Source organism: Bactrocera dorsalis, chromosome 2 (assembly GCF_023373825.1).
Source record: "Bactrocera dorsalis isolate Fly_Bdor chromosome 2, ASM2337382v1, whole genome shotgun sequence".
In the NCBI taxonomy this organism is placed as follows: Eukaryota; Metazoa; Arthropoda; class Insecta; order Diptera; family Tephritidae; genus Bactrocera; species Bactrocera dorsalis.
The window spans coordinates 83,725,055-83,738,526 of NC_064304.1; the positions used below are offsets into that span (position 1 = coordinate 83,725,055).

Sequence of the window (13,472 nt, forward strand, 5' to 3'; positions counted from 1 at the left end):
GAATTCAACAGTCACCATTCATTTATATTCTTCGGAATTTTTCTAATTCTGACTCAGTGAAGAATAGGGACTATATTCCCCATTATACTACGTCGCCAAGCCAACTCTTTTCTAGCTTTACACGCTCATATTCTGAGAGATTGTTTACAGCTGGATCAAGTCGCAGCTGCTACTCCACTGCAGAGGAGAAGGCTATGTTCAGTCATTCTGCGCCTATCTTTTGAGACAGAATTACTTAACTTCAATAAGTCTTTTACTTCTGAACTTAGCTGCTTTCACCGATGTGAATATTCGTTACTATAGATTATTAAGCTTCATTAAAAATTGGATAGATAATTTATTAACTTCTTACCACTTATTACAAAAAACATTTTTACAGCAGCCAAGCTCTCTTGTTCCGGGCTAAATGATCAGAAGCCCAAAACTCGATTTCCCTAAATAATTTTTCAGCATTTCAATTAAAAATATTTTTGGAAGGAGACACATTGGATAAGCTCTTTCCAATGATTAATGTAATGTAATGTACTTACTTTCCAAGCGTCTATCTTAAGCAAATATAAGTTTGAAACAACATGAATCTGAACCTGCTGGCGTCAAAATTAGTCGCTTATGCACTTAATGGTGTCTTGTAATTATATGACGGTGTGGAGCCGTCTTAAGTGTTCTTTGTATTGCAAACTTGCCCATAAATGACCATGTGTCTCCTCAGTCTTTTGGGGCCTGGCATGACTGCTTTAAATACCAGCAGTCTTTATAAGTATTTGACTTGTCTTCGAGTAACTAATTTGAGAAATAAAGGGTAAAAAAGTAAGATAAGTAGGCTAAGTAACTCGAATCAGCATACTCCACAAGAAATCTTCGAGTTAGAGACACTTCGAGTTATGGAAGTTCAACTTTATATTATATACACATACAATTCGACAAAAGGTTTGTTAGAAAAACGAAAATCATTATATAGTGTAGTATATGAGAGTCGGGGGTAGTATCGACCCGATTTTATTGCATTTTATACTATATGCTATTAATATGCCACATAAAAAAAATGTTCCCAGAGGTACCAATAATATGGAATAAAGTCAGCCGGATATTGGAAAATCCTAGAGCAAGTCTTCGTCCAAGTTTATCCATTTTAGGCACAAAGACACACTTTTTTCGTAAATCACATTCTCTCATTTCATAGGGATGAATAAAACGTTGGCGATAACGTCACACGGAAGTTCGAAAATCTTTTGAAACAAACCATTTATGATACACAGACATAACATTGTCAGGAAATAATAATCCTAGAACTTCAATTATATAACTCATAGATTGACCAATATATGTGATATATATAAATAAACTATGGGGAATATTAAGAATGCCAAAAGAATGTTTGTATTGAAATTGATTCAAATCGGCCGAGCAGGTCCTAAGATATGTGACTTTGCCTAAAAGAGACAGTGCCACCTCCATCCTCCAATTTTTACACCGGCAACTTAAATCCGTTTTCACAGGTATTGGTGTAGTTCTTGTAAAGATTGTGTAGTGCTCTAGGAGACATGTACAGTAAACCTATTAAAGGGCGGGGCCGGACCCACTTTTTCACTTTTCAGCACACAGGTTCTCTTGCTACTGCATTATCCTGTGCTAAATTAGAGTTTTAACTCTAAAATTATATGAAATATTCATTTAAGATTTTAGTGCGATATTTTTCAGGGTAGAGACTATACAAAAAAAAAATATATTTTATTTTCAAAATTTCCCAAGAGGTGTGTCCTTTAAAGGGCAGTCAAGTTAAATTGTTATATACTAAATGTATAGCCATTTAGCCAGTTTTGTGTTGAATTAATTTCAGTTGCTTTATAACATTGTCTGGTCATTGCATTCCTTATCAATTTACACTTTTAACACATGCATGATAATTAAAAATAATAATGAAATTCACATAAACTACAAATTCGCATAACAAATTCGGTTTTTAATAAAATGATAAAATAATAAACACGAATTAAGCGAAAGCAACACCAGTAACATGCATAAATTAATGAAGTTTATTACAAACATGAGCACAGAAGTACGAAATTACTATAAATAAAACAAATACTCTGTTTATAATAAATTATATATGCTGCTGCTATTATTTTTGTTAATTAAAATAATATTGTTCTTAATTACATACAACACAGAAAATTACTTCCCTTCACTGATTAAATTTAACACGGTTTCCTAGACTCCTGTTGTAATGTAATCAACAGTGTGGTGCGCCACTGCGTATACGCAATATTCACAAACAAAGTCGTTTATTTCAATTAACAGTAAACCAACTGCAAATTACCAAACAAGCATATTAATTTCCAAACTATTTGTGCTTAACAAATGCAAGCACATTCTATTCAAGTGTGTAAGCGTATTAATGTGTGCGTGTGTATGCCCAGACTTTATTAACAAGTTATATAAACCCATAAATTATCAAGGATCAAATTTGGCATTTAAAGCGCGAGTTAGCAGTGAAAATTCTCTGATTTGTGCCTAACAAATAATATTGAGCGCGAACAATGTACGACAGACTCTCAAATGGAAGAAATTCCGGCAGTTCGTTTTCAACTTTCGCGTTCTCTTTTGTGCTTTCCAGCTTTGCTGTTCTTTATATAACATTCCTTCAGAGAGCGCTATTGTCATTGAAATGCTTTGTCTACAGAAGCTGGTGCTGCACACAATGAGGTTTTAAGAATACATTTCCGGAGTCACCCGCACCATTCTTCACAGCTTTTGGCGCTCTTCGTCTGCATCGTAGTCAGCAATTGCCGTTAACCCGTGAATAATTAGTGTCGGCTAATTTTATGCAAGTTATGACGCAAATTAAGAATTTGCACCGTTAATACGCAATTTGGGTGATGCTATGTGCTGGCACGGTGTGACAAGAATCCACCATCACATTCATAGAACTCGCTGCTGCTGCACTAAATTAAATAATCGTGATACATACTATTATGAGTACAAAATAGTCATACTTTGTTCATGATTTTAAATTTTGAATTTTAAAGCAATCGCCTTGGTTCGAAGGGGATAGATTTTTGACCTATTTTGACGTGGTTTTTATAAGCTTCGGCTCATCTTCGCCCCTATATTCGGATTTATCGTCTGTTTCCGTATCGTAACCATAGAAAACTCATCTCCAGTAGTGCGTTTCATGACATACTGATAATCGGAAAGCATTGTTTCATAGACGTTAATGCCATTCCGACGTTGCAGGTAAAATCTCTGACAGTTAATTCGACTCTCAAGTACTAATTACTTTATTTTACTAACGTGTTCATCATCAGTTGATGTATAATTTGTACCAATAAAAAGCACTTGCTCTTGACAAATCATTATCACCGAAGGGCTCTTATAACATTCTGAACGCTTCACCACCAGAAATTTTATTCCGCACACAAAATTTTTAGAAAATTTCTTTGTTGAATCGCTTCAAATAAGAAATATGTTGACATAAAACATTCTGTTATGAGTCCATTATTTCTGTGCAGTCTCCAAAAAAAATCTCCTAAAAGTATGAAACCAAAATACCAAATATGAAAAATTTACTTAAGAGTTCCCTAAGTTATGCATGGGTTGGTCGCTCGTCCGTTAAACAGATATGCGTAGTTAACTCCGACCTCGTCCTGGAATCGCAAGGGCCTGCTGCCGCTCCCTGACTATTCAGCCATCGGAACGGGTAGTACGACACCTTAGTTTAGTGTGGGTGCGTATCCTTACACTTCCCTCAATCAGAGAAAGTCGTTCAGTCCACATACCCATTGTGTGAAATTTGAGTTATCTCTCTTAGTTCGTAAGAGGAATGTGCGTTCCCATTTGGGTTGCGCCCATTATTAACAATTAAGTCTCTCCGCCACGGGTGATTTTTATAAAATATTATGTAATCAGACGTTTCTTAGGCTTTTCATGGAGCCGAGGGTATAGCTTAAAAGCAAGTTCTCACAAAAGTTTACTTTTCTCTGGTATCTTTGTAAAGGACGCAAACAAAAATTGGCTCATAGAGAAGAAAATAAATTACCAGTGTCGTCCGGAGTTTTCATTTCCCAGTTGATATTGTAGCCTCTGGTTATACTGTTTAATTCATGCAATATGCTTACAGTTTAAGGTTATTTGGTAACCAATATAAAAAATTCAGTTTTGAAATTTAAAATCGAGATTATTTACAGAGATCTTATTATCATTTTGACTTATTGATTTATGTGATTTCATTGTTTGTAACCAGCCCCATTTTCGAAAGGTCCGTTATTTGGTGAACAATTTATTATGGTTCCTGCACTAATCGGTACTATTAGTAGAAGAATAATGAGTATAGACTTAGTCTAAGATTCCACGGTCATGTTATAGTCCTAGTCCTAATAGTTATTTCCATGCGCTCGTGCTACTTTCTTAATGAAAATCATACAATTTTTTCTCTAAATTGAATACAAATGTATTAGTCTAGAAACAACTGTGAGGTACCTTGGACTCAGAGTGAATATTTGTAGCACACCGAACACTAATAGTTTTAGCCATCCAACGAGCCCAAAATTTAACTTCAATGGGAATGGAAAATAAGTCTTCCTTAAATTTATTTAGCATTGCGTCTATTTTAGTTGCGAGCCAAGTGTTTGCTACCATTAAGATGCAGAGAACTCTTACACAAATGTGTAAAACAAAACAAATTGCCGAAAAAATTTCGTACCAACAACAAAACAACAAACGGTAAAACTGACAGCAAAAGTTGAAAAAGTTCGTTATGAAACGAAACTTACGGAGCGGAAGCCACAAGCAAATATAAAAGAAAATGGCCGGAACACAAATAAAAAGTCAATCAAGCAATTAGCCAAGGCAAATATCAACAAACCATTGCGGAAGCAGCGAAAAACAATCAGACAATGTTGGCATGCAACAACAACAATAACAACGCATGTACCGCAAATATAAACAGTTAAAGCTTCTATAAACAGTTATAAGTCGCAAGTTTATTTGTTTGCTCTTCGTCTGTTTGCTTAAGCATAACTTGCTAGCTGTTATTTTCCACCAACCAGTCTAGGCAAGCGTTTGCTTGCTGGTCTCACCACAACACGCTGCCGTGGCGTATGAGTGACGCTGTGCCGCACCGACTAAGCGGCGAGCCTGCCTGCCACGAAGCTGAAGTGCAGCACTGAGTGCTTGGAAAGCGTAACTGAAGTGACTTCTAACAGTTAGCATTTATAAATAGGCTCACACATACAGTGTGTGTGCATATTTAGCTGAAGTATGTAAATGGTGAATTGCTGACGTCTGTGGAAAAGTCCTTTAATGAAACGCATGGCCTAAAGGCTTGCAAATGGCTTGTGGTTGTGGCACGTTGTGCTTGTTGCATATTCACCAGAGTGCGTGTGCACGCGGTGCTATGTCGGCATGTTTTATCGTTGGAGCAAATGCTATTATTAAGTGTGAGACTTTGCTAAAAATCGGGGTATTTAAAAAAGTTATCTGTGCATTTAGTTTTTTATGTGAATAATAAGAAAAAACAAGAAGAAACTTCGATTGCACCGAAGCTATAAAACAAATCACAAATGAAAAAGCTTCCACACAAGAATTTGATTTTTGTTGGTCAGATTTTATGGCACCACCCTTATAGTGATCACGCTCGAACCATCTCCTTTAAAAATATTTTGTAGCGAATATTTGATCTGTGAAAAATAATTTTTGGAAAGCGAACTGTATTCACCCAAGCAAAATAGGGTATTACTTTGATAGGTCCAGTTTGTTGTTTATAATGATAACAAAAGAGAAGAAATTAAGATATTACAAGGCAGGGCTCATAATAGAATGGAGGCTGGAGGCTCAACTAACAACTATATGGTTTCACTCGAAAGCTTGCTAAATTATATAAGCTTAGTTTTTCCGATCTTAAGGTCACAGATATTTTAAGAAATTATTGAAAAAAATACTTTTAGGCTGTTTACTGTATTTACATTACAGACCCAGGACTGTAAGCTTTTCTAGTCGCTACACTTGATGTCCATATCTTCAAAACTGCTGTGTTTTCCTCCAGAACCTGCTAAATTTCCGTAATTTTTGGACGAAGGACTCGCATTCCCGCGTTCTTTGTCCGGTTTAGAATTTCGCCGTTAATAATCAATCACATTCTTAGTTTTTTTGTGGAAGTGCACAATTTATAATATTGAACTAAATCAGCTCATTTGCACAGGAAGCACCAACATTAGACTATAAGAACATAAATAACTCAAATTCTTCTTTACCTCGGATTATAAGTGAAAAAGTTTACTCAGTCTCAAATACATAGTACTTCACAGAAGTCTGTAAGAAAATATACAATTAATCTGTAACACGAGATAATTTTAGTCATATGCAAAAGTATATTCTTCGCGTTCCACCCTTACTGCTAACAACAAAAAGTCCGCACAACTAACAAAAGTTTTTTAATGAAACAAAAGCTTAACTGAGATCACCGTGTCCATATTAGCACCTGAAGCCTAACAAGTACCGTTGTATGCAAACGAGTCACTAGTGTTAGGCACATCTGCCGTTAACAAGCCACATGTGCTCTGCTGGCACGAGTGTCTCGGTTTGTTGTTGTTTTCCTGTTGCGCTTAACGTTTGAGCTCCATGTCAAGCATAGGCTAAAGAGCAGGTGTCTGTGTCACGGAAGTGTGGCCCGTTATAGCTGCAGCTTACATTCACTTAGATAAGTGTACACCTGCCGCTTGGCTATGAATTATGAAAATGTTTGCATGTGAACTTGACACTGAGTTTTCAAGTTTGTCTTGCGCTTTGATTTTTTTGTGGTTAGTGAAGCACTTTATATATAATATGTGGTTGTGTGGGTTAAACTAAAAATAATGTTAGCGCCGTAATAGGCTTAAATTTTGTGTATCGATGGTTGATTTTGTTAAATCTATAATTATGTGTGTGTGTCAGTATCTCACTCTTTCGTAAACATTAGAGCGGGTTGATTTACAGGGATTAAAAAAAAATAGAAAAACCTCATATGCGGGAAACGTTCCAGGGATCATTCTGAACAACTTTTGCCTAAGAGACTGTAGGCTTAAAAACGATTTCGAGCCAGCATTTTTTAAGATGCATTAGACACTAGTTACCTTTCCAACTATTCGGTGTAGTGTTAAAAGTTTATGTTTTGTTCTATGGTTGTTATATGTATGTATATCCATTTTTCGAAAAGGTTGGTAGGTAGCTTATAAGCAAGAGCTTTTGATAATCCATTTATTCTCCTTTATTTGATATCACTTAAGCTTCTATAACAAATAACGAGTAAATTATGATTATGAAAGTCAGTATTATGAAATAATACATTTAAATGATGACATGCTTCCATATTTTTTATTGGGTCGTTGGAATATCGGATGGATCACTGAAAACCTTTTTAAAAGATCATTTGAGCGTAAGGAAAATGAAAGCATGATTGGTTCCAAAATCACACATTTTTTCTAAAAATAACTTATCATAATAATAAATACAGACTTTGTGGATTTTACAATCAGTTGATCAAATAATATTTTACGATATAAGTTCTTGAGTTAGTTAAAATTTTATGAATATGCGACCTTGTAATAGCAGTCCAAGTTCCTGATATACAATAGCCAAACACATTTTTTTGCCAAATTTCGTGTTTTTTATTCAATATAATTCCCTTCAATGGTGACACACCGATTATAGGGACCCTTCAACGTTTTGATACTATTTTTGTAGTACGATTACTCCTTTGCTTGAGTAGACTACAATTTCGTCGATAATCTCCTTATTCGACAAAAATTTCTTCCCAGCGAGCATTCTTCTAAGACCTGTGATGAGGAAATAGACGCTTTGAGCAAGATTTTTAGAATACGCTGGATGCGGGAGCAATTCGAAGTCCAATTCATGGACCGTTTTCACTGTCTTGTAACTCGAGCCTTTGCGTTGGTGAAACAACAGTTTTTTTGCGACCATTTTTCGGCGGTCAAACAACGCTATGTAGTAGGCAATATTGTTATATTGCTGATGGTCCTTTCTTTTTCAAGGTGGTCAATAAAAAATATTCCGAAATACAAGTACCACCTTGTACCTTGTCAGTATACAGTTTTCTTTTTCACGCTTCAGAATATAATGATATATCCATGTTTCATCCATTGTCTTGGTCTACGCTCATCATCATCTCCAAACATTTCTCCGAATCATCAAAAATGAGATCACGTGACACCCACTTTGCGCTAAGCCCTCTCATACCCAAATATTTGTGAATCTCGAACAACTTCACTTTACGGTCATCCGAGATTAGTTTATGGACCTTTTTGAGGTTTTCGTCGGTAACAGCTTATTTTGAGCGTCCACTGCTTTCACCATCTTCGGTGCTCCTTTCACTACATCAAAACTTAGCATACCAATACTGGATGGTAAATTTTCCCTTGACAGTGTCCGAAGACTCTTATCAGTCCAAGTTTTTGTTCAACTGTATTTTTTCCTTTCAAAAGCAACATTTGATTAAAATGAGATATTGTTTTTATTGTTTGTTATCAGAATAAAAAAAATTACCGAAAACACGAATTTATACAAACGCCTTTTCAAGATTAGGGCTAACTAAAATCGATTTAGTTCTAGTCGCGCCATCTATGTGTCAGGCCTAGGTCTATTCAATTGACCTGTTATACTGATTGTTTTTGGTATTAAACACCCAGTTTCTATGGGTATTTAACCTGCAAAGTTACTTGTTTTCCAATCTGCTTGAGCATCATATTTTTCGAAAATTGTTACAATATAATATTTTGTATATTAAATGAAAGTTTTTATTTGTTTAGCAACTCAGAAATACTGGGAAATATTTTGAAGAAAAATATGTCAGAATTTTTCAAAATCTTAACATTTCATTTTGCAATTGAAGCATAAAAAGCTGAATTTTTCCTCATTCTTCTAAATAATGCAAATGTCTTCTAAATTTTAGTATTGCGTTTTTTATGCTGAAAGATAACTCGCGAATAGATTGGAGACAATTGTAGACGAGCTTTCTACTCGCGTAATGTAAAGCAAAAAAAAAAACAACTAATAAAATAAATAAAATTAAAAAAGTGCAATAAAAAATCTGCAAATTAAAAGTGATCAGTTCTACTTACAAAATCCATAAAATCATCTAGCTGCCACAACAATATGCAGGCACATCATGCCATGCCTGATTTCCGGTGCCGCAGCACCTGCACGCACAGAGAGTGCCAGCGCCACGCTTACCTCGGCATCATTAATCAGGAGGAGCAGTGCAAATGCTTGGGCGAAGTGAACGCCTCCTCCATCTTTCTCGAGAATGTCTTGGACTTGGCCAATACGCTAGCGCAGATCATGATTATCTGCGGCATACACGAATGCAAGGCGAAATCCACCGTCGACGTGGTCACCTACGCCTTTCTCCATTACGATCAGGTGTGCTACTGTATGGACACAACGCCCAAGAAGCGTCTACGTAAAGAAGATCTGTTCCATGAGCTGGGCAAGCGGTGTTTGATGAATCGTGTTGAGGCACATCTCGCTTATACGATTGTGAAGCGTGGCTTCAAAGCTTTCTACTACCAGCCGAATGACGAACTGCGTTTGAAAGAAGGGCGACCGTCTTTCTCAGAGGAATGTGTGTATGTGCATGCCGCGCGAAAGACTGCAGAAAGCTATGCACGCTACGATGGCTTGTCGTGTGAGGAACAACGCGGCTTTGAGGCGAAAATTAAAGTGGCCTACAAGAAATTCTACGATCGCATGCTGACGCGCCGCAACCAACCGGAAGGTGAGGATTGTAACTGCTGTTTCTGTGCTAAGAAGCGTGGTCATCTCATCTACGGCAAGCAGCCACCACGCGAGACACCCATAAAGAAGGAGCCGCATCGCTGTCCGTATTGCTGCCAAAAGAAGAAGAAGAAGCTTATACATGCCGGACGTGCCGGTGCGAAGTGTCCGAAATGTCATCGTGCATTACGTTATTGCGTCTGTCCAAAGTACGATTTCGATCTGGATTGGGTGAAGAGTATTTGGTTCCGACCCGACATGGACTTGTACTACAAAGAGACTATTGAAGAGCGTCCAATCGCAAAGAGTGGTTGCGAACCCGATGAACCAGAGCCAGAGATAAAAGGATGCGATTCGCAAGAGATTCACGAAGAGGTAGAGGAAGAGGATGAAGGCGAAGAAGGCGCTGAGGGCGCAGATCATATGGGTGCGGCGGATCAACCTACTCCCGCAGATATCGACATGGTAGGAGAAGAGGAGGAGGAGGGTGAACAATGAGAACACCTTAATTATTGGAGGTAATAAAAAGAGAGCCATAATAGCTGATGAATATAAAGATAAGATGAAGTCACAATATAAGAATAAGTACAGCTGAAATAGCATTATTTTGGATATAAAAAAATTAGTTAAATATTTTGACACACAACAATTCTGAATGTAATAAAAGAACAAACAAAATTGGGTTTTTTACTAGGTCTGCCTACTTGATAAACATGAACTAAGCTCTCAGAGTTTCTATAAAAAAAATATGAACAGGGGTATATTTTATAAAAATTTCCTTTAATTATATTTGTAAAAAATGTTTGAGACCTTCCTTATAGAATTATTCAACGGTTCAATGATACTAGTTCTATATAGCGGCTACGCTAGATAGAATATCTTTGATGAATAATAACTCGAAAACTGATTAGCTGCTAGAAAGGTTGTGAGAATGTTAAGTTAATGAGTTTGATAAGCCCTTAAGATATTGTAATGAGGAAATAAATGTATCTCCATTGTTGTATCTAAATAATTGTCGATCTCTCGGTTTAGCCATACTGACAGCAAAATTAATCTCTCCATTTTACTAGGATTTGAGTTGAAGGGTGAGGCACCGCAGAGCCTGAATTTGATCCCACTTGAAGTTAAGTTTTAAAATTTCTTATGGTGATTGCTCATCGGCATTCAGTAAAAGATTCCGGAAGGTTTTGTTCTTACCTTTTCTTCTCTATAAACCTGATTATTTTATCTGAAACGTTATATGGGGAGCCCATATTTTGAAAACATAGTTAAAAAAATCCATAAATTATCCCCTTGATTGAAACGGAGTCGAGTTTTTTAGTTTTTTACAAATATTACCTAGGTTAGGTTAGATTATACTGGTTTAGTTCAATTTTCCAGCAAAAGGGGTGGTCACACAGAACGTTCACGTTTTCGCGAACTTTAAGAGCGACTTGATATTTAATTTTTATATTTCGTCTAGTCCTTTCGACCACGAAGCACCTAGATATCTAAACGTAGTCCTAGATAAAGCCGGAAAGAAGCAGAGGTGATGTTCCAGAGACTTGCTTATACCTACTCTCCTGTATTTGCTGCATGTGTTATCGCTACCAATTCCCATCCGGTACGCATGTGGGCCAGTAAGTTGTGACCTGTCACTAGGCCAACAACCGCTTGAAAGTATTTTAGAGGCTGTGGAACCCAGCAAAGTACATGCAGCCACCACATCTACTGCCTCCCTGCTTATTAGGTCATTTTCTGATGTAACAGAATTGAGCTTATTGCTTCGATTAGTTTATATATTAAAATTGATTTACTTTGAAATACGTAAGCTGTATCTTTGTGATATAAAAAATATTCTAAGCAAAAACAACACCTGCATATTGTTATATCGTCAAAGTGTTGATATGATTATAATATTTCACCCTTAGCTATAATCGCCTCCCTCTACACAGCTTCGACAATTTTTCTTTTAAACGAAATTATCAATTTTTTTGTGCTACATATTCGGCAGGTTAAGCGAATTACTTAAATTCCTTTATGAGCTTACGCTCTGCAATGCCTATAATATGCCAATTTAATTTCGCATCCTTTAAGCCCAACCCGCCTTTTATTTCAAAGCTTATCCCAGCATTGTTTTGTTACCTTCCCTTTCCACTCTGCACCTTCGCTTCTGCGAAACCTAAAACCATTTCAATGTTATCGAATTCGCATGAAGAAATCAAAATGTGTATGCATTTTACGGGCTTCCATTTTATTTCGCTTCGACTTTTTATGACATTTCGCGAATTTGCCGGAATTATTGTGGCTTGATTGGTATTATCAGCTTTACTGCGTGCATTTTTACCTCAACTGTTGTCGCGATTGTATCGTGTGTTTTTATAAATTTATGTATGCGCTTGAGTACCCAGTAGGAAATTTTCGTATTTGAGCTGTTTGCTAATGAGTTTTAGATGAGATTTAAATTCACCTCCTTCCTGCTTTGCAAATTTCAAAACGATCTTTTCTCTTATTAATTTCTATTGAAGATAATAAAAGCCAAATTATTTTCATATAAGTATAAGTAAGAAACTCAAAACTCTGCAACATAAAACGTGACCCATTTCAAGGTTACCCACTTTTTTAACGAAAAAACATACAAACTTCAGATTTAATGGGGAATGTTTATTATCATTCGAAAAAACATTTTTTGGCATTTACTGTTTGAAAAGTATCTCTCCCAAATGTTGGTCGCGGCTATATCTCAGATGGTCCGTTGAGTCCAGTTTTCTTTGACTCGTTCGAACATTTCAACACGTTCCTGGTGGCCAATCGACCGGCCTAAAATGTGAAATCATCTGCTTAATGAAGTGTTCTCTAGTGGCACCGTTTTGTTAAAACCAAATGTCAACGGGATGACGAGCTTCAATTTCAGGTATACGTTCTCACCGCCATAATTTTTGGAAAAATATGGGTCGGTAATTCGACCGACCCACAAACCACAACAAAACATTGATTTTTCTGGATGAAATGGTAGCTCTTGAATCTCTTCCATTTGTTCTGTCCCAAATGCGGCACTTTTGTTGTTACACACCCATTGAACCACAATTGAGCATCATCGCTGAACAAACTTGGGAGCCCATATAGCGAAGAATTGTTGCCTGGGAGGGTCGAGCAGTTTCAGTTCTTGCACTATTTATATTTTGTACGCTTTCAATTTATCAACTCGATGTAAAATGTGCCAAGCCGTTCCACACGACAGTCCGAGTTGTTGCGAACGGCGTCAAATCAATTCTCCACGGTCTTCGTGTACGCTCTCAGCTACGGCTACTATATTTTCTTCAATGTGTACTCAACGTAGTCTATTCGGTCGAATGTTATAAATGTGTGATGGCTTTGTGAATAGTTAGTACGCTCAATAGGCCGATTATGTTGATTAAAAGTTGAGCGAAGCACGCGTTGCTCAGGCATAAACCTTCCCATGATGAAATGCCAAGCAATATTGAACAAAAATAACGTGACAGCTTGACACGACTCACGCGTGATCTGCCAAAAAAAGGCTATTAAAAAAGTATCTTTACTTGGATCACACGTCATGTCACAAAAGTAGTGCCTAGGAATTTCCTGCAGGGTGTACGGCTAAGAGATAAAAATAAGAATAAATGTTTATATTATTTTTGTTGTTATGAATGCAAATACAATTACGTGCCTCGCAGAGAAAAAATGCTTTCAAAAGGATGGCCAACTTT

General features: G+C 36.7%; 2 protein-coding genes across 2 annotated transcripts in view; both read left to right on the forward strand.

The window, feature by feature from the left end:
• The window catches only part of LOC105228572 (IDLSRF-like peptide), a 150,761-nt gene that overhangs the window by 43,551 nt on the left and 93,738 nt on the right, over window positions 1-13,472 (forward strand). The gene's annotated exons all lie outside the window — the stretch shown is intronic.
• Window positions 8,816-10,461, forward strand: LOC105228552 (uncharacterized). Its single transcript, XM_011208430.4, has one exon. The coding sequence runs from the start codon at window positions 9,145-9,147 to the stop codon at window positions 10,261-10,263; it is 1,119 nt and encodes a 372-aa protein (XP_011206732.1). The 5' UTR covers window positions 8,816-9,144; the 3' UTR covers window positions 10,264-10,461.